This window comes from Panthera tigris, chromosome D4 (genome assembly GCF_018350195.1).
Source record: "Panthera tigris isolate Pti1 chromosome D4, P.tigris_Pti1_mat1.1, whole genome shotgun sequence".
Taxonomy (NCBI): domain Eukaryota; kingdom Metazoa; phylum Chordata; class Mammalia; order Carnivora; family Felidae; genus Panthera; species Panthera tigris.
In genome coordinates this window covers 8,078,120-8,103,886 of record NC_056672.1, presented here as the reverse complement: position 1 = coordinate 8,103,886, position 25,767 = coordinate 8,078,120, and the positions used below count along the sequence as shown (strand labels likewise).

The 25,767-nt window shown below is 39.6% G+C and overlaps 1 protein-coding gene across 14 annotated transcripts in view; it reads right to left on the bottom strand.

Moving 5' to 3' along the window:
- RFX3 (regulatory factor X3) overlaps positions 1 to 25,767 on the bottom strand; it is a 285,490-nt gene that overhangs the window by 53,811 nt on the left and 205,912 nt on the right. For all 14 annotated transcript variants that reach the window (XM_042963666.1, XM_042963651.1, XM_042963659.1 and 11 more), the window contains 4 exons: positions 17,963 to 18,144; positions 14,389 to 14,508; positions 2,071 to 2,192; positions 184 to 296 (listed from right to left, as the gene is read on the bottom strand). In XM_042963666.1, the coding sequence (XP_042819600.1) occupies positions 184 to 296; positions 2,071 to 2,192; positions 14,389 to 14,508; positions 17,963 to 18,144 (537 nt within the window). The remainder of the gene's footprint in view (positions 1 to 183; positions 297 to 2,070; positions 2,193 to 14,388; positions 14,509 to 17,962; positions 18,145 to 25,767) is intronic.

The window sequence follows — 25,767 nt, the reverse complement described above, 5'->3', positions numbered from 1 at the left end:
TCTCGTTTTCTTGCGTCCATCATTTCTTCAGGCGGAGACCGGAAGAAAGATGAATTTCTCAGTGTTCAAAGATACATGAACTAACTTTACCTGTCCTCTAGGAATAAGCTTGATTATTTTAGTTTAGCAAGTTGTCTGGCAAAAATTTTAGTGTGCGTTCATACTGCGTTTGAAAAAACTTACCTCACAGTGCTCTCGATAAAGACTCTGCAGTGACTTGATATCCTCAAAGGTAGTACCATCTGGCAGAGAAGAGATTTCAACTTCTCCAAACTCTGGAAGTGCTCGAGATGCATCTGTTGCCATGACAACACAACAGAAAAAAAAAAAAAAAACCTCTCATGGATTGTGCCAATTACAGATTAATGAGGGAAAATTTAAGAAGACTAAAAAAGGGAAAAAAAAAAAAACCCATAAAGGCCAGAGGTCCAACGATGGAAGAACTTCTCATAGTAGTACGTTTCAAACAAAATGTAGCAACAGCATCAGTGGAGGGGAATTGAGGAGGCACTGAAAAATTGTGGAGGAACTAAATTTTCACTACGATTATACTAGAAATAACATGCCATAATGTCTCTCAACCTAGGGCCTCTACTAAGAGAAAAATATCTCGAGCTGGTCAGTATTGGTTTTAGTTATTATTGTGTTGTGTTACTTAGGAATATAAAAAACTAAACGTAGCTTTAAACTCTGTAGGCTCATACTTCTTATAACATCATAAACTAAAAGAGCTACGAAATGAACACACATAAAACTACAAAAATAACATTAAACTTAACAACATTAATTTGATATGATGGACGAGACTGCTGTCCTATCACTAAATTCCCGCTCGCAACATGAATACGGTATTGACTGCTGTGGCCTAGAACTTTTGAGTTTGACAGGCCTATACCAACATGTCCTTGGTGGGGCTGATTCTCCCGTTATTATCCTGTATTCAAAGCTGTGGAACCTTCCTCCACAAAGCACTGGGACGTCATTTAGCCTTCCCTTGGGACGAATTACATAATTTATGTAATTTACCTAGTAAGTCTCTCCCTGTTCTTTTCTCATTAGCTCTGGACAATTCGTGCAATGCACTTCGGTGCCTGCTTTATCCTAAATTCAAATCCAGATGCGTAAACGAAAACCGCACAACGGTTTTCGTTCTACTCTTCTAGATGATCCAGAAGACGCTCCTATTATAATTTTTTTTTTTTTACAGATTCTAATTGAAATAAAAACAAAGTAAAAAAAAATCAAAATTCTCGTTGAGAGCTCAGCTCAGGCTCTCCAGAACACACGTGACGACTCCAGTTTGAGAAACGCTGCCGTAACGCTTTCAACATCAGTATCTACTCTGCCCTGAGAGGCCTTGTGCATTGTTTGTCAGAAAGTCCACATCGACAAGTATACACACGCCACAGACTCACACACACGCAAACTCTTTGCTGGCTTCTGTCTGTCTTGATCTGCTGCACGGACACTATGTGTTTTCATCTCGACAAGAGTTGTCAGTTAGAGTGCCATTTTTTGCACGTCTAGCTATCACAGGAATATGCGGAATGTTCCAATTCCTAACTCTTTAAGTAATAAGACACACGGACACCATCTACAAAATTACAAGAATAGGACAGACTGTGATTAGTTTGAATGAACAGCTTACTTTTCCAAAGTTTCTAGCAATTTTTTTTTTTTTTTCTAATCTGAGCCTATGCGTTTTGCAACGTTATCGGCAGGCAATGAGAATTCTTGTTGGCACTTGAAGTAAACTACTGAAAATGGACACAACGCAATTTTCATCACAAAAACCCCATGAATACAAATTCTGCAAGACGAGGTCACGGCTATGAGCCTTTCATTCACATGCACTTAGAGGTCCTACGCAGCTTGAGATTTTTTAAAAGCTCTCGGGAACATGAGAAAGTAGAAATGATCTACAACTATCGTAGGATATACACGGAGACACACAAATCTTTCTGTGTAATTAACATCTGTAATAGACACAGCACTTGGAGAAAACACTAGTATTGTTCTCTTCTTTTCAACATGCTAATAGCAACTAATACGCATTACACCTTAACATACCTAAAAACTGTTGATGATGTTGACTTTGGGCAATTACAGTTTGCTCAACAGATGTGCCTGTCTGTTGACCACTTCCTGTGAAACCATCTGCAACCCCATCCACTTTCTGCATAGGCTTGTACCTAAAATATTAGATGGGAAAAAACAAATAGACCAAATTATTCCTTGTTGGTTATGTACTACACAAAACTCCCACGGCATTCAATTTTATTCTATCTTCTGTAATGTCTCATGATAGTTGTCGGATGAATTCTCAAAAAGTTAGGATGAAGAAATTTTTTTCAATTGTGAAAAGAAAAGGAGAAGGGAGGGGGCTTAGGAGAGGGACCAGTTTTTGAAAATTCAGAAATTGAAGAACAAAAGAGTTACGAGGTATTTCTCTGGACAGCGGTAGCAAAGGTGCCCACGGTTAAGTGCAGTCTGAACATGACTCTTAATGGCCAATGGATCAAGGCGAAAACATTTTAAATACGTTGGGACTTTAATCTGAAATAAGATCGAGGAGCTGGGGCCTGAGAAACGTTAACGAATGGCTTTCGATTAAAAGTATCTCTCAAACATGATTCAGCCTACAAACTCTACCATACTCGTTTTCATATTTCCTAAAGCCTCCCATGCATCTCAAGACATTCATCCCCAACAACCCCTATCCTCGTCTGCAAATGCAAAGACCGTAAGCATCGGCTTGTAGCAAAATACATCAAGATTCCATCTACAAAGTAGGTTAGCAAATTAAAATAAATAAATAAAAAGAATCAAAGTCTGCTACAGTTATGCATTTATGTTCAGGTCCTACTTTTATACAAACTCATGAACTCTCTTGCTAAGACACAGCAAACAGGCTCCTGCATGGGAGAGAAGGAAAAACTCCTCGGGAGAGAAACAGCACATATGAAAATCAGCCCGGGTGAGTCTCTTAAGACGGGCAAATACAAAATAAGAAAAGAAGCAACAACTGTAATTTCTTCTTTTTCTAAGATTTCAATCGTTTTCCTTCATTTAGAAATTCAGAAAAACAGATAACCCTAAGACAAAAAATGAAAATCGACAATAAGCTTATTACCTAGAGATAACATTCACTTTATGTTTCTTCTCCCATTTTCCCCATTTCTGATTATATTTCTAAACAAAACCACCTAATGTTCTCTCCACCCAGACACTTCACTCTTATAAGTCAACTGTACCACTGGTATGGAATTACTGTGAATAACAATGTCCCCGGTACATGAACAAGATATACGCTCAGGCACTGGCACTGGGTGACAGATACGAAATGAACAGACATCACGCAAACCAAGGGTCGGGCAGTGTTAGGAAATGATTCCATCTTGAATGTTATTAATGAGAACTTAGATAAACACACCTTCCCAGAAACAAACTGTAATCCCTCCTAATGACATTTGCGTTCATTTCTTAGGTGGCAGTCTCTCACAGAGAACTACGAAAAGCAAACAAAGTCAGAAGACGAACAGGGTAGGAAAAGAGGACAACTGACTTCATCCGTGTTGGCCCTGGGCCACCAAAATGTGGATTGTTATTCTGTAAGGACATCAAACAACTCAAACCTATCCTTTTATTTACCGGGAGAAAAAAAAAGAACTCAAAGTACTTTTGCGTTGGGGAAAATGTGTTAGAAGTGTCACTTATGAAAAAAATGGAATGTTTTGATTTTTTTTCCTCCTTAAAAAATTATCGTGGAGAGGCAAAAAAAAAAAAAAGAAAAAAAAAAGACTTTGTGCGGCAAGTACTTTGAGTACTTGTGTGGGAAAGCAGTTGCCAACCATTCTGTTCTGGAAGATGTGAATGATTTTATCCTTAGGGAAGTTTCTCATCCTCTTTAATCCATTCCAGGTTTCCTTTGATTTTAGCCCCCGCTTTTAGAGCTACGAAATTTTATGCCACTAATACAATAGGCAAAAACTGTTTAACCGTGTTTCTTCCTTTAAGTTAATGGAGTTTGGGATGCAGGGAGTTAACAGACAAGAGGTTAAAAGGATTTGAATTATTTCCCCTGCAGAAGAGAAAATGGAAATATTTCCTATCAATTTCAACTACATTAAACTTAACAGAGGATTGGAGAGTAATTAGGAGAGTTTGCGTGGCTATGCTTTATCAAGCTTCCTTTGTCCTGCACAGCACCTAGTACACCACGGATGTTGTGTAGGCACAAATGTCAAGGATAAATATAAAAGGAAATGATGTTGGGGCGCCTGGGTGGCTCAGCCGGTGAAGCGTCTGACTTCGGCTCAGGTCGTGATCTCATGGTTTGTGAGTTCGAGCCCCGCATTGGGCTCTCTGCCGTCAGTGCAGAGTCCGCTTTAGATCCTCTGTCTCCCTCTCTCTCCCTGCCCTTCCCCTGCTCACGCTCGCTCGTGCTCTCTCTCACAAAAATAAACATTAAAAAAAAAAAAAAGAAAGATATGATGTATATTCCTGTGGGACCGTAAGTTTTCAGAGGACAGACGACGCTGTGTCGCCATCTACTTGCACACAGTACTTGTCAAGCCTGAAGCCCAGCCCGCAGGCAGAACGATCTGCTTCCTCAGAAAGATGGACACAGAGGAAATTCGTAAGGGGAAGGAACACGTATGGTATTTTAAATGAGCATCCAAAATCAGAGTACATTATAACTAATGCACGATTATGCTTCCTAATAATGATATTGAGTGGGAGGGGCTGATTAGAGGTATGCTCTATTACACAGGAGATGGAAAACACATCAAGAGTAGCCTGTAGATAAAAAGGAAGGAAGTTGGTGAATCCTGAAGAGACCGTGCAGGCCAGTACTTAACAACAAATCTCATATAGGATAGGTAAAGAAAAAAAAAAAAAAAGAAAAGAGGGGATTTATTCTAACCGTAAGAATAGCAAGGTGAACGGTGGATTGAATGGATACACTCTGGTTGCCTTGTCAACGGGACCTCTGGAAGCCAGAACCTGAGGTTGTATCTCCTCAGAGAAGGGTTGGGGGGTGAGTCTGGGAGCGGTGGGTGCCATAAATGGCAGCAATATGGCTCGCAGACAAGAGCAGTATCCTCAGGAGCCTCCAAGTATGAGAGAGCTCCAAGGTAATGCTGATTTGCGTGCTTCGTTTTAAGCAATAAGTCACGTAGGGGCTTATGCTCAGGGTACTGCCCTGCACGGGACTGGCATGTAGAAAGAACCCCCAGAAATCACAAACACTGGACGGAGGAAAGCTACATGTTGATCTTCCTGATGATCGAAGGAGAACATCTTATCACTACCATCACCTCAGAGTTGAGTCTCCACCACTCCAACAGGAAGTCAAGAATAGTCCCATTACAAACAGGCTGAACAACTATCTGTGGTAACGGATTCCTCCCGGAAGAAACAGTCATAGATGATATGATCTTACATTGGGTTTTGGAACCTAAATGTGTATCTGTAACCGGGTAGCTTTCCAAAAAATTCAAGAGCTAGGCTCACCCTAGGTCTAGCCAGCAAAATTTTTAAAAATAGGGCTTAGGAATTGGCCATGTTAACCTGCCTCCCAGATATGTCTTGAGTAACCTGCACAGAACTAGTCGGCAGGAGCCTCTTGGCCCGATATAAATTCCTTCAGCCCAGGGCTGTCCACGTATACCCATAACATCAGAGAAAAGTCATTTTTTGTACACTGAGTCACCAATTTTCAATTTGTTCCCAATAAACAACGTTTGGGACATAACTACCAATGAGTGGATAATAAATGAATGAATGAATGAATGAATGAATGCTCAAGGTCATATATTTCATTTGATCATACTACCAATTGGTCTTAACATGTATCAAATCAATTTAACAAATATTTATTGAGCATTTACCATGGGTTAAAGACTTTAGGGGCGTGGTTTTGAAAAGGCTATGTACAAACAAAATCTTTCCAGGAGTTTTTTTACATTCTGTTGGCTTTCATGATAACCCAACACTATGTTAACCCTGGGTGAATTTCAACTGACCTTTTAGCGTTGAAACACAGTTTTCAAATTTCCTGCCTCCTTAGCTTCTTCATAAAATACCCACTATTCACACACTAAACCGAAAATCCAGAGACACTTTTCTCCTGAAAAAAATAAATTCTTTGTTGAATCTTTTAAAAAGCTGCACTTTTTAGTATTTAAGAGTATCTTCTCAGGGCAGCTGGATGGCTCAGTCAGTTGAGCGTCCGACTTCGGCTCAGGTCATGATCTTGCTGTCTGTGAGTTCGAGCCCCGCGTCGGGCTCTGTGCTGACAGCTCAGAGCCCGAAGCCTGTTTCGGATTCTGTGTCTCCCTCTCTCTCTGCCTCTCCCCCACTCATGTGCATGCTGTCTCTCTCTCTCTCTCTCTCTCTCTCTCTCTGTCTCTCTCTGCAACAATAAACTTAAAAAAAAAACAGAAAAAATTTTAAAAAAAGAGTATTTTCTCTATCCCATCTATTTTAGAAATCCAATAGCTTTAGATTACATTTTCTTCCAGGAGATTCTTAGTGCTCCTGAGTATATGTGCTCTGAGAAAGACCTGTGCTACATCAAATGAAGAAACAGCTCTTGGTTTCAAAATTAGTAAGAGGCAAATGATAATTTTAACAGCTTGCAGCTCCATGGGCAATCAAAGCTAAAGTTGTTAATGATTAAGAAATCAAAGAAAGTCTAATGCTTTAATAGCGGAGCGTGTGCATGAAACCTGTCGCTAACATGGAAAACACGGTAAATTGTTAGGAATCTTCCCCCATGGGGTTAGTCATACCTGTGATTTAGAACTTGGACAGCTGGAACTCTACTGTAAAATAATATCTAATTCTGTCAATAATCTCACATGTGCAGACACTGAAGGAATCCAGTGAAAGGCAAAGAGTGGCCTATATTTATTATATTGACTCTCTTATATTTAGCAGTACCGGGATTTTCAGTGGACTGAGTGCAACGTTTGGAAAAGTCCCTCTGAAGCAGGTGAAAAACGCACAGGAAAAATGCAAACTCTCAACTGCACGGGCCAAGAGAGCCTTCACCATTCTGGGAAGGACACAGTCGTCTGATATGCACGAACAAATCGAAATGTTGAGCTCAGAATCAAGGACAGAGGCTCAAGTTGTCTATCGGAATCTTGAGATTCCCTTTAGAACAACCACCTCGGAAAATCTTTAGGTGGCTCGAGGCCTGGAATGATATAAAACGTGAACAGGTCAGAGGAAAACCGGGAGGGCCGAGAACGCCTTTCTTTGAGAATACGGACTCCCTGGTGTCCCACTCAGCACGTCTGTGTCTCCACGACTTCGAACATCAACCCTGCTGGTTAATGACAGTGGCTCCGTCTCTTCCATTCTTGTGGGCGGCTCGGGAAGTACCTGTCTCTTCACTAGCTCGACATCTACCGTGGGGCAAGGAGAAGAGGGGACAATTAAATTCAGATGGGGGTAGTTGTCTTAATTGCAGCGGGGTTTATGCGGAAAGGACGAGGTAAGCTGTTGGCTAAAATGAAAGCCCAGATCATTCGTTCACTTGACAAGTAGGTACGGAGCGCGGACAAATGAGCCAAGGGCCCTCTTTAGGTGCTGAGGCTATAATGTTGAAAGAGGCAGATGCTATTCTCATCTCACGAGTTTCTCCAGTGGGTCCTCCCAGTGGCCCTTTCAGTTACACCCATTCTAGAGGGATGTCCCCCTTCCTCCTGTATTTGGAAAATAACAACCCGATGCCACCTGACGCCAAGATGGCAACAACCACAGGAGAGAACAACCCGAGGCTCTAAGAAGCAACACGTTAGTGACCTTCCTGCATACGGCAAAACTAAATGGGTCTCGATTTCCTTATCGGTAAATAGCCCATGTAATTGCCAAATGAGATCTTGCATGGAAAGAGCTTACTGAAGGACATTTTATTTTTTTTATTTATTTTTTTTAATTTTTTTTTCAACGTTTTTTATTTATTTTTGGGACAGAGAGAGACAGAGCATGAACGGGGGAAGGGCAGAGAGAGAGGGAGACACAGAATCGGAAACAGGCTCCAGGCTCCGAGCCATCAGCCCAGAGCCTGACGCGGGGCTCGAACTCACGGACCGCGAGATCGTGACCTGGCTGAAGTCGGACGCTTAACCGACTGCGCCACCCAGGTGCCCCTGAAGGACATTTTAAATGGTCAATAAATGTCTGTCAGAAGGGGGAGTGGTAGCTGTTACCCTTAACAAACTTTACACGAATTACCATAGTTAATAATTACTGAACTGTGATTATCTGTGATTCTCTTATCGTCAGGGGAAACCGTCTTGACATCAGGGACTACATACAGCAGTGGCCTAGCGAACATTAAATATTTCAGGGCCCGAGATTCCTTATGTCTCCAAAAGCCAAAGGCAGAGCACCTGATCAACTTCCCACTAAAGATTCCTGCTACCTTTTGCTCTCTCAGACCAACCTGCCAGGTCTAGATGCTAAGCTCTGTAATGACCCCAGGGGGTTCACGTTCTAGGAAAGGGATAATACACTATTAACATCAATCAAAGCTGAAAACCACTGGGGAAGAAAAAGGAAGGAAGGAAGGGAGGGATGGAAGAATGGGAAAGAATGGAAAGAAAGAAATGGAACCCAAAGTTGCCCAACTGCTTGGGTTCATTCTCCTCTGAAACAGCCTTATTCTTAAAGAAATATTTTTCTCTGGTACACATAGTATAATAGTACAGAATAATAGATTACCTAACCCTTGAATATTTCCAGCTATTAAAAAAAACACTTATATACTTTTTTCCACCTGAACTTCAAAACAATCTATGAGGTGGTCTACTCTATATATTTTTATTTTCCAGATGGAGAAACCAAGGTTCGGTGAAGTTCAGTTACACACACTGCAGAAATGCCAAAGCAGCCTATACTCTGACTCTCATTTCCCAATTTTAAATATGGAGTTCTTTCCACTAGTCTGTGAAGTCCAGACTAAGGAAGGTCTTCTAATGACAAGGGTTCTTGTCCTCCGTCACTCCTTCGGAACATGCGTGCTTTCACACTCGTCTACAGAAGAGCAAAAGTAGCCTTGCTCTATCATCTTTCCACCTGGCCTCAGTTTCCCCTCCTCTGAGTGCCACAAAGTTTCCTTCTTTCACAGAATCCACTTCCTGTGAAGGGACCACTCAAAGAGGCAGGGGGTGACACATTCCCTCACTAGTATGGACATACTCACTAACGTGTTGTATTTCCTTTTTTTTTTTTTAAGTTTATTTACTTTGAGAGGTTGGGGGAAGAAAGAGAGAGGGAGAAAGAGAATCCCAAGCAGGCTCTGTACTGACAGCACACGGGGGGCTCGAACTCACGAATCTCAAGATCATGACCTGGGCGGAAATCAAGAGCTTAAATGGCTGAGGCACCCAGGCGCCCCCTCCTTTTCTTTCATATGCAAAAATTTATCACATGTGTATGTTTCTGTTTGGGTTATCTTCCCTCTTTAAAGGTGGCATTCTTTTTCTTTTTTTAAAATTTTTTTCATATTTATTTATTTTTGGGAGCAAGAGAGACAGAGCATGAGTGGGAGAATGGCAGAGAGAGAGGGAGACAGAATCCAAAGCAGGCCCCAGGCTCCGAGCTGTCAGCACAGAGCCCGACGCGGGGCTCGAACTCAGAAACCGCGAGATCGTGACCTGAGCCGAAGTCGGACACTCAACCAACTGAGCCACCCAGGCGCCCCAAGGCGGCATTCTTATAAGGACAAACGGACTAGGTTCCTGCCCTGGTTGCTACATGATTGTGGGCAGGTTATTTAACTTGTACGGGCTTCAGTTTTCTCATTAAGAGGATGAGTTGGACTGGGTGACCTCTTCCTTCCAGCTGAACATTCTATGATTCTGTGGTATCTCTGTTGGAGGTGATGGACATATTCTCTACGCAGCTGCTGGTTGCTACGTGTTTGCTGGAGGAATGCGCTTTAATAGTTTGAGAACAGATCAAACTGAGATCAAACCCCGCCCAGCCCACGGTCAACAGCACTGGGCTCTCTGTCCCACCACTTCTGCTACAAGGATTTGGAAACATAACTAAGATAGGTATGCCAACGCTCTTTAGGTACGTCTCTGAAATATTAAAAATAAACTGCAGCAAGCATTTTTACCTGGTGTCCACAGCTGAAGATTACTGATCTTTGGGCTCTATGATAACCTAACTTATTTATTATCTGAATGAGGGAAAGCCAATTATCCATGAGTAAATTGCCTTGAAAAACAGAAGATCACATTTAAGTGCAGAAGTTATTTTCATAGGAAATATTTTCAACCGAAGATATTAAAAGAAGCTAGTACACATTCTCTTGCTTTCTTGACCAGGACACTTCAGCTCTTCTCGATTACCTAGAAGGTCACCAATATGCCAAAGTCATTACACTGTGTTAGACTAGATTCTAGTCCCTCGACTGATGATACTCGAAGGGCTTCTGGACTACCTACGTCTCCTTGGCCCTCCACTGAATGTGCACACGCTGTCCTGTTGGATAGCCCAAGAGTGAACAGAAGACCCTTGTCACCTCGTCACTTCTATTTCCTCTTGCCAGCTGTTATACCTCATGAATACCTAGGAATGAAGGGGGCTCTAATCTGCTCCTTTAGGGACATGGCTTGAGGATGGCTTCCTCTTTTCAATTAAGCTCAACTATGGGTTCTGTGACATCTGTTTTTTTTTTCCAATCAGAAGCTGTTTCCATTTATTTCCAGACTCATGGCTATGTTCCATATGGTGGTGTTGCTGGGAATCGGATTTGGAGACAAGTGAAAATTTCCCCTACTACCCTAGCAAATCTTCAAATGAGACACCATATGTAAAGAGGTTCTAAAAATTATAAAGTTACACAGAACAATAATCATTAGTACTTCTACAACTACTATGATTCCAGTCTTAAGAGAAAAGTGTACAAAAACTTCACTCCTCGCTGATACAATGATCACTGCATACGCTTGAATTTTCGTCCCCTATGAACACATAAGACATGTAAATTTATACTACGGAAGATGTGCGTCTTTAGATGCATGAACTAATGCTTGAGGCGTTTAAACCATTTGAATATTCTAAAATATCAAACACAAGAGCTGCTATAAAATATATGAAACCTTTCGCATGTCACTTGAATTTTAACAAGAATGGCAGGCTCTTCTCACATACAATTTAGTATCTTCGATAGAATCATTTGAGTTTTATAAGCCACAAAATGAATGCTATAATACTTTCTTTTTCCATGGTCTTTCAACAAATACTCTTAACCCCTACATCCAGACTTGGGGCGAGAAAGACTGCCTCAGTGGCTTCTATGCAACGGAGTAGGTGGCTTCAGTTAAAGCCTATGAATGCGGCCAGTTGGTAGGATCCTTCAGAGAGAGAACAGAAGCCTCCCTCTGTCCTGCTGGTCCCCACGAGGGGGCTGTGAGGTTGATCACACTAACCGCAATCAGTTAGCAAGACACCATCACAAGAGCACCCCCCCCCCCCACCGGTCCACAAGCCACAACTTGTGTCATTAAAAACAAACAAAGAAATGTCGGCACAGTGTGCCCTTAACACGGATTTGAAATGTGCAGATCCACATACACGCAAACTTTTTTCGATAAACTCAGTACTGTAAATGTATTTTCCTTATGAGTTTCTTAATAACATTTTCTTCTTTCTGTCACTTTACTGTAAGTATACACAATATCATACATATAACATACAAAATATGCATTAACTGACCGTGATCGGTAACGGCTTCTGGTCAATAGTAGGCTATCAGTTAAGTTTTTCCGGGAGTCAGAAGTCATACCCAGGTTTTGGACCGGGTGGGGGTCAGTGCCCCTAACCCCCAAGTTGCTCAAGGGTCAGCGGTGTTTCTTTGCTCCTCTAACATCCTTATGTCACAAGAGAGCGAACACCACAAGAAACTAAAGTTGGTACAATTTATGATTATCACTGAGAATTTTATGCATACATCCACATTATGTCTTATTCTAAAAGCAACTACAATTAGACTGAGATGGCAGGGTTTTCATGGCTTATTAACCTTTAGAGCTTTGGAATCCGTTTCAGAAGGAGACCCTTCTGAGTTCTAGGACTTGCTTCCCTAACCCAGGCTTTTTTTTTTTTTACGAAGAATGTCCCTCGAAGGCTACCATTTCCGTGAGAACTTGCTGGGATTCCTTGCAGGTTAAATCCAGCTGTCTCGAGTGCAACTTATCAAGTGGTTGTTCACATTTAAGTTGGAATAGATGTTAGTTTTGAATCAAACTTCTCTGTTTTTGGTTTCAATCTCCCCATCAGCTCCAATGTGCACAATGTACAACAGCAATTTATTACAATCCACACAAACTCCATCTCCATATAAGGGACTGTTCTGTGATTTATCTTACTGTATTTTTCTGAGCCCCTTTAATGTATCTCCTGGGCTATACACCCCAAAAACCAGAAATCAGCAATTAAAAAAAAAAAAGGTCGAGAAACCGTGAATTAAAAAGCTAAAAACCTGGAGAAAACCTTTACTTAGCAGCCAATCCTGAACTGACTCTTCAGTCTGGGACACTTGCACCGGAAATTATGATGGTGTTAAACTATTCAACAGGCATCTTTACCTCCAGCCCGCTCCCACTAAATGTCTTACCCAAAATAAAAAAGTTATCTCTCCAGAAAAAAAATCTAAAGGTTTCACCGTTCTGCTCCAAAGCCTGTACACAGCTTCCAAGCGCACACAGAACAAACTTGCTAGCTTCGTATACAACCAAGTCCCCTAAGCCATGACCCAAAGTATGTTTTAAATCTCCTCTCCCGCTGAGCCAATCTTCTTCTCGGTTCTGCCCCTGCCACGTCAGCCTCCCCAAATCACACAGTCCTTACCAAGGACATCCTGGACTGCACCCCTGTTTACCCGCGTCCTTCTCAGACAGCACTTCCTCTAGGACACTTCTCAATCCTCCTCTCTCAGGGTTTGCTTAAAATTCCTCTGTATTTCAACAGTTCCTGGATCAAAGCTTTACTTCAGCACTTCACACACTGCATTACTTAAGAAAAATGTTTCACGTGCCTTTCCTTCTAATTTCTGAATTCCTCAAAGTTAGAGACTGCGTCTTCTCTGGGCCCATGGGGTCTAGCAGGTAGCAGAGACGTAATCAGTGCTTGCAGACTAAAGAAAGGACGGACCATCGCAGGATATATTGTTTCTCTGGCAGTGACTTGGAGCTAATGCTTCCGACTAAGCTAGTATGGATGTGAAGGAGATCTGGCCAATCATCCCAGATCAATAAAACGAGTAAAGTGAGGCAGATCATCCGACTCTCTGCGTTCAGCCCTCCTTTCTCCTACCTAACTCTGCATGTTCAACTGAAAAGAAAAATTATGAGGCGCCTGGTTGGCTCAGTCGGTTAAGCGTCCGACTTTCGCTTAGGTCATGATCTCACGGTGTGTGGGTTCAAGCCCCATGTCGGGCTCTGTGCTGACAGCTCATGCTCTATTTCTCTCGGTCTCTCAAAAATAAACGTTTTTTATTAAAAAAGTTTTTTAAAAGAAAAATTATAACCACTATTATGGCTGAGCTATACTGGTAAAAAGGGAGAGATTTTTCTTTTATTTACTCTAAACTGTGATATAAGCCACATGAGACTAGAAGGCCCTTGGCTATATAACAGTATTATGAGCTTGTGCAAATCATTTAGCCTCTCTGGGACTGAAGTGAAAAACAGAGCTATGAAGGCTTTGATTGTCACAGGGCTGAGGGGCCAGACTAGACAGAGGTATTTTTTTCTGTTCTAAGCTCTATGGTCCCACCCACCCATCCATCCACCCACCCACCCATCCATCCGGCCATCCATCCATCCATCCATCCACCCATCCATCCATCCGTCCATGAATGCTGGAGATCTCTCACAGCTCTAATATCTACAATTCTCCATCTATGAAAGCTGGATTCAAAGAAAATGCAACAAGTCCTAAACAGTTTGCCAGCACGCATGTTATGTCAAAAAGAACGACTGAGGGAGGTGCAAGACTGCAAGCGAGGAACTCACCAACACCGAAACAAGTTTCTCCAGGTGGTGTTTGCTTGGGTTCACTCCTTACGTTTTGGGTTTGGTCTCGTTGGCCGAATAGTTTGGGAGGTCACAGTGAAACTTAAAAAGGGGCCAAACAGGCCAAAATCAAATAAGGAATCGCGAAAGATTTGGAAAACCGACAGGGTGAATGAAATCCTACGAAATCATATTTGAGAACGGTCCATGTGTAAAAGCAGGCCGGCAACAGTCACATTCGCGTACGCTTTGGTATCTGCTCTATTTGCTCAGGGGAAAAAGGAGACTGAACATCTAAAGAAATATGTGGCTTTGACAGGTCAGCGATAATTCCGGAGTCTACCTTTGTTTCTGTTGCATGGGTTGCTGTCTCATAGCCATATACTGCATGTCTTCTTGCAGACGATTAAGAGGGGAATCTGGCTTGACACGGATCCCATAGTAATGGTACTTGGAGTTTCCTCTTCATAAAAGAACAACAAACATTAGAGACACAAAAAGTCAGTTAAACCAATATCAATCAGACAGGATGTCTACCTCACTTCACATCTGGAAAGATTAGGTAAAAGCAGCATATTCGCGTTACAGACTTACGATCTGCCTGTTCCAGATTATACCTGTCCATTTTTATGGTGGCTACATCTAAAGAATCAAAATAAGATTTCGAATCGATCAGCGCAGGGCCCTGTGAAAACTCTCTCCTTATAAACTTAGATACCAGTACAATAGCTCACTTATTCCACTGAAGTTACACTTTGAGTTTCAAATTTGCGTTTTAGATTTCATTTAGAAGGGGTAAAGGTGGAAAACACACCTGGCCAAGAAAAATCCATTAAGAGGATAAAGGGCTATACACTAGAGGGGAATTTACTATAAAGTAGTTACACAAAACGAAGAAAAGAAATCTAATTCTGTGGTCTTGGATAAGTTAGGTCCACATCTGTGCGACGTCTATTACTGCAGGATGGGGGAGGTAACTTGACTGATACAGAATGTTGCGGTAAAGTCTATCATGTGTTATTCTGAAACCTAAAAGGAGGCAGGCATTTAATCCATTGATTTTGAAACATATTTTATTAGTCTCTGTTTTAACGAATTCTTATCAGTTTGCAGGCTGAATACGATGTGTCACAACAGACATGGGGAAGTTTCTCTGTGAAAATGGCAAATTTCCACCTGGATAAAAACTGTCACAATTTCCCCATCTTCATGAGAAAGACCGTGTTTGTTATTAGAGATGACAAAGTTTTGCTCTGAATGAAATTTGCAAATTCTTGCAAAAATAACATTTTAAATATGTAAATTTTTGCAAAGGGAAAATAGCTTTTCACAAGTCTATATATAGCAAGACATCAGCTGCTTTTCCATTTTTTTCTTTCATTTACAAAAAAGAAATGCAAAAGTGTGGATTAAATATTTTATATAAAAATAGAACAGAATTTTACTTCCAAGATTAAAGAACATAGATTAAATGAAGCCTATATATTCAAAAGCATTACACTCTTATTACATAAATAATATTGCTAGTTTTAAAAAAAAAGTAGGGCGTCTGAATATCTATATAGTTTCGGCAAAGTATGTAACAGTATGGAAACTTAAATGCATTCCACTTGCAGAGATAGATCTTGTCTCCAAAATTCACTGCAAAATAGAGCAAAAACACGAAAACAAAACTCAATTAGTAGTGTTCTCCCTTACAAACTGGAGTAGGGTAAGTAGTGGAGTGGGGAGAAGAAGGGGAAGCAGGCGACAGTCCCCAGGGGATGTAGCCAATGACAACTACAGAGTAAAATGGGGTCTCCCTTGTAGACGGAAACAGATGAAGTGTCTAGTTTCTTCTCTGTTTCCTGCAAATGAGCATTTTTGTTGGGTTGGTGGGGAGCCGGTTGGGGGAGATCAGCACGTCTCACGGTCTTCTTTGCTTAAACTTAATTTGCAGATGGATTTGAACAAAAGACACCTTTTGATTTGCCTTTGTTTAGAAACTTGGTTTTTACCTAGCTCTAAAACCTCAAGAAATGGCCCAGTTCTGCCTCATGATTTATACCGATTTTCTTTCTGTTCCCTGGGTTAGGAGGAGTAAATGAGTGCTAAACCACTTTCCATGGTAGAAAGGATCTCCCTCACCATCGGCAGTGTTTCTACCTTAGAGTTCTGCTGCCTTCATAACACAGTATTTGTTTAAACTTTCCCCATTGGATTTCTTTTCTCCTCATTTCTCTAAGGCTTTACTTTCCATCTCTCTTTGAAAAGACCACATATAATTTTAAAAGGAACAGGAGACACAATTGTTACTTAGTGAGAGGGCAAAAAAGAACATCAGAAAGTAAAAGCTGTGATACTGCGAAATGTACTTGTGGAGTATAGATTCTACTCATTCACAAACCCAAACAACCCCAATTTTGGTCCTTTCTATTTTAAAGATGTGTTTCAAGGTCTGAATGGAGCCTCAAAATAGGACCCATTGAAATCCCTTTCGACAACAAAAGGAGCACAACAATACTGCTATTAGAATGTTGAATAAAGCCCAGAGTCTCAAAATATTGGCATGGTATGCATAACTACTGAGCCTGAGCCTTCCGCTAGCGGATAAGAGGTTAGATCCCCAAATAATGATTTTTGTGGTTCTGGCAAAAGAAACAGGAGAGAAACAAAGAGCTTTTTTCAAGGGACTGAAAGCTTTACTTCCTTTAGCCTGAAAAGACAATCATATTCTCCCATTTAAAATATACTATCTTTTCAAGTATAGGAAGAAGAAAACATATTTATGAGAGAGCTGAACCTCTAGCAATCTGAAAGCTGGACGGTCACTTGAAACACAACAGAATGGAATAACTCACGCTTAGGATACTTAGAGACCTTGTAAATGACATAAAACTGACACTCCCTTTTTCTTAGCATAAGCCTACAATGAAGTCAATTAGTAAGGGTCTCTTTATTTAATAGTCTTTACTAGAATACTATGAAGCTGTGACTTAAAACCAATTAAAGGAAGAACATCAAACATTATACGGTGTGGCATCTTTATTTTTATACTTTTTATTAGGGATTTCTATAAGCTTTAGGAAATAAAAAACATCCATATCCTTCTGCCCAGCTTCTCAAAATATTCATGTTATGATAATTTGTAAAAACTATAGAAAGGCACAAAAATGAATCTCTACAGTTCCAACTATTATTTTCATCATATTTTGATTAGGAAAAACACTCCTTTCTCTTTCCAAAGGAAGGAAACGAGAAGCCAAGAATCTTCTTCACGTTACTGGTTTCCATGTTACGGAAGTACGCTATCTTTTTGCTTCTATACACGTATGGTTGCGTAGCCAAGATTCTAAAGAAGGCTAATAAGAGGTTAAACAGAACCATGTCATTACCCAGGGCTTCCAACACCCCAGCTTTTCAAGTTCAACAAATGATTTTTTGTTGATCTCCAAAAATGAAATGAAAAACTCAGCTTTAATTTCGTACTCTATTCAAATAGAAGAGTTATTTATAAAGACATTTCAGTATAATTTTGCAAGAGTCAAGAAATAACATAGTTTTCCATTTACTATGTCACTTACTCATCACTTCTGGTATGATTAGTTTTCAAAAGAGAAAACAGGGAGATACGTTAATTTTTAAGGCACCGTGTGTAAATCTTACGTTAACAGTTTGGCTTGCTGATTTCTGTATGAGGTGAGAATCAGTTCTCAAAGCTTTGGTCAGCTGATGTGTAAGACAATGCATCATCCCCTTTTGCAGCATTCACTGAATAACGACCTTTCCTTTTCTCAAGAGACTGTATAAACTGAGCTATTTCCTCATTTTTTCTTTATATGTCCTCTGTAATCAAGCACTTCTGCTCACGCACTGTCCTGAACTACGTTAGTGTGAAAAAGAGGAATTCATTTAGGATCTTATTTTTTCGTACTAACCTAGTTCCCAATCTCCTGGTTCGGAGCCCCATAAAAATTGACCTTATTAGTTTTCCAAAAGAAGCAGCATTGACTGGGTCCAGTTTGTGTTCCTGACAATGTCGTAGGTAGTGGTTATACAGCGTGCTTCTAGGAAGGCTCACTCCTTCTGCGGTCTCGTAATTGTCCAACAGCCACTGGAGCTAGTGTAAAGAAGACAGGGTAAACACAGAGAAACCATATCATTTACCAGAATGTCTACAAGACCCTACAGATAACAATGGACAGAAATACTTAGATATTCATCAAACCTTGTAAGAGGCTAAACTGTTGTAAGTCAAAGGCTGCCGTAACCAGACCTTGAAAACTCTCAGAAACGTAAATAAATAGCTGAATGTAGTTTATGACCTCGGACCATGTCCATTCCTCAAACAGTCAAGCGCACGTAAAAAATACTCTTTTTCCCTGGATTGACTGCCATTTTGTAGACAAACACCTCTTCGGGGAATTCAAATAGTCCCATTAACCGGTCAGATGTAAAATTTGTAATTGCTACAGAACAAGACAGATTACCAAGCCTGGCAGCCTGGCACAGAATATGTCTCTAGTGTTGGTGTGTTATGAACAGCAGGGTGCCTTGTATGAGTTTTTGTATGAAGTTTCTATTCACTTCCCTAGAATTCTAATTTACTTATCTAATTTACTCACACAGGTCAGTACAACGCTATTATCTACTGGGTAGGATGCTGCAAGCAGAAAGGAAAAAAACAAATTCAGTCATTTCTTCCCCAGAAGGAAAGAAACTCACTAGACATTGATTTTTTAAAAAATTATGTAATAAAAAGGAATCATTTATTACAGTCATTTGAGTTTTCCTACCTGAGCGCTGTGTTCTTGTTTCTGTTTCATAATTTTGGAAGATACGCTACAATGGTAGTTGGTAAAGTAACATTTTCTCAGTTTATAGTCTACATTTGAAAAGCTTATGTTGTCCTACGTGTATTTCTTTAAAGTATAGAAAGTGCAAAGATACTTCAGAAAGTATAAACTAGGTCTATATTATTAAATTTCAACATTAGGAAAATTAAGTTATTAACTCGTTCATTTATTTCTTGACAAAAGGAGAACTGAAGAACATTTAAATGACTTTCTGAAGGTCACATTGTCTCAGAGTGCGATCTGGTTCCCAACACATATTTTCTGATAACTTGAATACCAGCTGTTGTTTCCACAAAGCAACAAAATACTTCACAGTATTTGTCTCAACAAAATTTCCATACCATATATAAGAGATGTGATCAAGAAGTGATATTTTACGTGCAATGTAAATTAAACGTAAGTTATGGAAGCCTAAGAATTTCTTTACTGTGCATCAGTTATGAGCCGGGCAATGTGGTAGGCACCTAGGGATGCAGAAATGAATGTGATCGCACCCCTGTCCTCAGGAATTTATGATCACAGTCCAAAAAAGATAATATGGACACTCAAATATATTAAAACATTTCTCCATTTTGCTTACTTATTTTAAGATCTGTGAACAAACTCAGAACCTGAACCTTCAGACTCCTGGTATTAAAAACATTTTCAGAATTACTGCCTTTAACTCTGACAACTGAATTGTCCAGAACCATTTTAATTTCAAATATTCCTACATGATGCTTATGTTTAATTAAAATCATGTCATTAAACTCATACTGATGTTGGCTTAGAAAATATGGCCACTAAGCCTACAAGACAGAGCAGAGTACTTTTAAAAATAAAGTTCATGTTCCCGTCAGGGAGACTTGAAGTTCTCTGCGAACCACTTAGGCATAATGAATATGTACATTTAAACATACCTGTTGCCTCTATAATGTATACAACGCTCCCTCTTCAAAAGGTTACACAAAATAAATGTTCATTTACATAATGACAAAAAATTAAAGGTCAAAAAGAATTCTTTAGAGATGAGTCATCTGTAACCTGACTGTCAGTAAAGAAGTTTTCCAGAGGCAATGATTTCTAAGTATTCTAAACGACACATGAAAAAGTTCACTTACACATATTCATTTGGTATAAAAGAGGAAGGGGCAAAAAGCTTGGGAAATCCAGGGACTATGGCTCAGAGTAGTATTCTGCCTACAACGGGGGGGTCAAGATGTCTCTAGCCTTTCTTTTTAAATTTTAAGATTCTGTAGCTTAGGAACACAAGCAGGGTGATGACGCACAAAATATGGCCATACAAACCTGCCTCATAGATTTCATCCACGTGCCTCAGTAAGATGACGGGAATCTGAAAGCATTGTTACCTCACTTGAATGGTGTCGGAGAAGTTCTAGGGAACCATATTGCCCAAAAGTGCTAACTCTGGCTTTGTGTGCATATACTAGTTAGGGCCTTCCACTGGTATTCTAAATATATAAAGAATATAGAAATATAAAACAGAGAAAGTAATATTCTTTGAGAAATTCAGTTTCTGGAGATGAAGGAATAGAAAGGAAACACCAAAAATAATCCTCAGAAAGGGAAACGTATAAAAACTCTAAATATTTTGTGGAAAACAAGTATTTTGCAAATGAGTTAACAAAGCGCCCATATCCACAAGCATGGAACAAAGTTAAAAATGCCAAAGGTATGTCTGTATATATTATCTATGCTTCCTCATACAATAATACATGTTGTCAAAGCCAAACAGTATGATTTTGTAGCAAAAAAAAATACTAAAAATCAAATATTCCCTCCTTTACGAATGAACAGAACATACACCTATACAGGAAGCGAATAAAGATATAAAGCAAATAAAACAATTTGTTTAATTAATGAGATACAAATGGAAAATTTCTGTAAACTGCCTTGACTATTTACTAGTTTTCTTGCAATATTTCATAAATTAAAAGTAAAGACAGGTATCTGAAAAAAATGAGAGTTTACTAATGTTTCATGATGAAGACCACTGTCTTATAGATAAAAGAATCTGAAAAAAACAAATCTAATAATAAAATATGTGTAGGGTATGGTCTTAAGGTGCCTTTCATAAAAATGAAAAGTAGTGCAAATATTAAAGTTAAACATAAAATATTTTGGGTCCAAAGGTATGTTTACATATATAAAAGAGTTAATCAGACAATTCTTTGTCAAAGAAAACTTACCACAGAAATAGATAATTCTAGCGAAAGTGGGCTTAAAACACTCGGAAGCCTAAATAATATTACTCAAGGCCCAAAAGAACAATTTAGAGAAGATGAAGTTTTTACTGGATTGGCGGTATGGTCCCCTGAAAAGCTAAGCAAGTCAAATAACCTGGACGGACCGCTTTGCAAACTTACTGTTCTTTTTGGACAGTTTCACATTCATACGGATTCTTCATTTCTAAACCAGTTTTTCAAAAACCTGAGTTCCTTTGTAATATGTGTGAGTATGCGTGTCTGCGCGTGCATTTGTGGGCATATGTATTTCTATGTATATAATGTTATTACACACACCACATGCTTACACACATAAAATAATCATTAGTGGGTGTGAAAACCTCCCTAAGAGTGGGTGTGCTGACGCCCACCACTCTGACGGAAGCAAAGGTGCATTTTGTTCCCTGCCTCTTATTCGCAGGAAGTTGCCAGAAGGCTGGAGATCACTTTGGAAGAGCAGAAGGAGGTCGAACGGAGGCAAAAAGCCCTGAAGGAGGGAGATGGCTACTGCTGCGGCCGTAACTCTTCCAGCTAGGAAGCCTGTTAACAACCGTGTCACCTAAGGGTAGTGCTCCGTGTCACCTAAGGGTGGTGCTCCTAGGAGCTCGTGATGGAAGTAGAGACTGGAGCTACCAGATAAGATTTTGAGATTGAGCAGGGGACTATAATGTGCGTTTTACATGCCGGGATTTAACCTTCCAGTTTGGACACAGTGATCGCACTGTAAATCAGATATTGGAGTCTGAAACACAGCATAAGAAAGGATTAATTTTATCGTACGAGCAAGTTGGTTGTTGAATGTAACCTAAAGGCATACACTTCTTGTGTTGCCCAAGGGAAGTTCATGCCTGTTACAAGATACAGTTTGCTTGGGTTTTGTCAGACGCTAAAATTCAATACCCTTAACATTTAGTAGTTGAGATCTAAACTATTACAATTTTTTTTTTACTCTTTATAAAACGTTGTAAGATATTTGTTTACATTTATGGTTTTAAAAGCCCATAAAATACCACAGGAACTTTTAACCTTTATCTTTAAAACTTGATTATTCTACTAATGAACCAACATAAATTCACATAAGAGTGGAAGGCATGATAATTGCATCTTTCAACCTTTGCATTTAATCTATATTAATCAGGGTAGATTAAGGAAGATGAACAGTTCCTATTTTTCCCAAAGGGAAATACTGATTGACAAATTTAAAAAAAAAATACATATTGCATTCCCCAATTAACATCTAAATGTAACATTTGGCATTTTTTCCCAGATGGATTATTATCCATTAGGATTCATTTTAAGTTCAGTTCACTGATGATATGCATTTTGACAGGGCTTATTTCTGTCATAACTTGTATTTACAATACAGCAGAGTTGAAGGGAAGTGAGTATAAAACTAGGGTTTGCTTTGAGCTGAATACATTTCAGTAGCTAAACCCGGCAAAAATCATAAAACAACTGTTTACTAGGTTGTAAAAAGTATGTAAAATAAATGCCTAATGCTTTTTATATACTCTAAATGGAATTTAAAAAAATGTACATGTTCTAGAACGTTATGTGGGAACTGGGAACAATTAACTTAAGGACATTTCTGCACTCATATTTACCATCTAAAATATCTCACATTGGATACAAAATAATCACTAAATGCCAATTTATATTAATTACAATTGAGAAGGAGGATAAAGTAAACCTTGAGTCTGCAGTGACACTCTGGTGCATGAGACAGACTATACACAGCATTTACCCCCACAGCATCTTCACATACAAAATATTAAGAAACAGAAATATTTAAATAAAAATTATGATAGCAACAGACTGAATTCCATAAAGCTAAATCAAAAGCACCAGTCTAAAGACAAGGAGATAAATGAGAGCATCCTTGGAGATAAATGAGAGCATATTTTTTTGCGGGGTTAAATTATTTGGAGGGGGGGGGGGGAAGTTGTCCAATCTTACACTGAAGGTTGCCCCTGGGGAAATGATAGAGTGATAATATGTTCTTTCACTCACGTGGTATGCAGGGAGAAAGCCACTTTCTACCAACAATGTTCACACACCAACCGACCGAGGCATGCGTGATAATAAAACAATGCATGCAGGAGTCCCCAAATAAATGCACACACGACTGGCAAAGGTACTTAGAATACGGAAGGTAAGATAAGGTCTGTTCCCTTCTATTGTTTCTTACGTTCGTCCATTTGACAAATATTGAGGAAATTTCTCCCACGTATCAGGCACTGTTCTAGGCACCGGGGATGCGTCAGGGGACAAAACGTATAAAGTCCTCACTCTCTTGGGACTTTAACTTGTCAATATATATTTACTATCTGCCTGCGTGGTGTTACTACTGAAATAATTGGCATTATGTGAATACTAACAATATATGTCAATATTGACAATGATAGGAAAAAAAAAAAAACGGCCCTCGGTGTAACCATACTCAGTTTACAAGTGGGGCGCCATACAGGGTATGAAATTGAGAAGTTATACATGCATTTCAAGCTGGAGGATAGTAGCAAGATAATGATAAAAATAGACCAGTAGTACTAAGTATTCTTAAGAATACGCTAAAAAAGAGACACAAAATTCAACAGCACCCCATTCCACCCCGCTCCATCTTCTAATGTGTTGAAAGGTGAAAAGCAAAGTGATTGAGTTGGATTCTAACGACAGGAGATTATTTGCTTTGACCCTAAGAAGAATTTTCTGAATTACTGTAAGCCATCAAGTGTCTAAAGAGAAAATAAGAAACCCATTCAATTCCATATTCCAAAATACAATGAGAATAGACATTCAGCTCCAAAATCATGATTCAGATGCCTCTTTAGAAACTAGCAGGGGCACCTGGGTGGCTCAATCGGTTAAGCATCTAACTTCGGCTCAGGTCATGATCTCGCAGTTTGTGAGTTTGAGCCCCGAGTCAGGATGCTTCGGATTCTGTGTCTCCCTCTCTCTCTGCCCCTCCCCCCGCTCATGTTCTGTGTCTCTCTCTCTCAAAAATAAACATTTAAAAAAATTGAAAAAAAAAAAGAAACTAGTAAATATGGGGCACAAATTATTGATCCCTTCTCCTAATTGTTTGCCTCATGAAACTGATCCTTGGTAGAAACTGGTAAGTCGGGAAACTGTCATCACAAAGTTGGATTCATGTTCAGTTTAAAGAATTCCATATCATGTCCTATACAGTGAGGGATAAAGGATAAACTTATAGTTTGTTGACATTTAAAATATGAACAGCATATTTTTAAGAAACATTTCCATTAAGTTGGTGCAGCCACTCTGGGAAACATTATGGAGGTTCCTCAAAAAATTCAAAATACAACTACCCTATGACCCAGCAACTGCACTACTAGGTATTTATCTGAAGGATACAGGTGTGCTGTTTCAAAGGGGCACGTGCACCCCAATGTTTATAGCAGCACTATCGACAATAGCCCAAGTATAGAAAGGGCCCACATGTCCATCGATGGATGAATGGATAAAGAAGATGTGGTCTATATATACGGTGGAGTATTACTCGGCAATCAAAAAGAATGAAATCTTGCCATTTGCAGCTACGTGGATGGAACCGGAGGGTATTATGTTAAGCAAAATTCGTCAGGCAGAGAAAGACAAATATCATATGCCTTCACTCATATGAGGACTTTAAGATACAAAACAGATGCACCTAAGGGAAGGGAAGCAAAAATAATACAAAAACAGGGAGGGGGACAAAACCATAAGAGACTCTTAAATATGGAGAACAAACAGAGGGTTACTGGAGGGGGTGGGGGAGGGGGGATGGGCTAAAGGGGTAAGAGGCACTAAGGAATCTACTCCTGGAATCATTGTTGCACGGTATGCAAACTTACTTGGATGTAAATTAAGAAAAAATAAACATAAAAGAATCGTTTCCACCAGAATTCTTCTTTGCAACTGAACACCACAAATTAACTTAACAGAACTTAAAATGCCCTTAGCAGGTGGTGATCAGCTAGAACACATGCAGTAGCTTATTTCAGCTTTTGGATCAATCTAACAAAAATTAGGAGCATCACTAGATTTCCAAGGACAGAAAAACAACAGGGTCCTGTTACGTGTTCAGGGAGAAACCTGACTGGTCAGCAGAAACGTGATCCTTTCTTTACTGTTTCTGTGCCGTCTGCAGAATCATTTGTGTTTCAAAAGACTTGACTATATATGCGCTTTAGACGAATTTAACTACCTCAGACGTGTAATAAAAATGAATCGGGACATCTAGTGAAAGATTATCACTGCATTAGCAACATTTAAGCCCACTGTATATCCTGAAATGTCTCCGGAAGTTAGAGCCTGATGAGGGGCTTGAACTCACAAGCCGTGAGATCATGACCTGAGCCGAACTCGACGCTTAACCTACCGAGCCACCCAGGCGCCCGATCATTAAATATCATTTCATGAGTTACAAGAGAATGGTAATTTCAAAGAACCCCAACACATCTGAAAAGTTTCAAACAAATCCAAAAATAAAAATATACCAAAAAACCCTCACGTTTTTATACCTACGTTACTGGTCATGAAACACTAATTAATAAATAGAGGTAATTTAGGTAAAAATTAAACATCACATATTTTACTAAACTATACAATTCAAGTGAAAACGAGGTATGAACTGAATCACAAAACACAGCTTCTTAGAAGCCT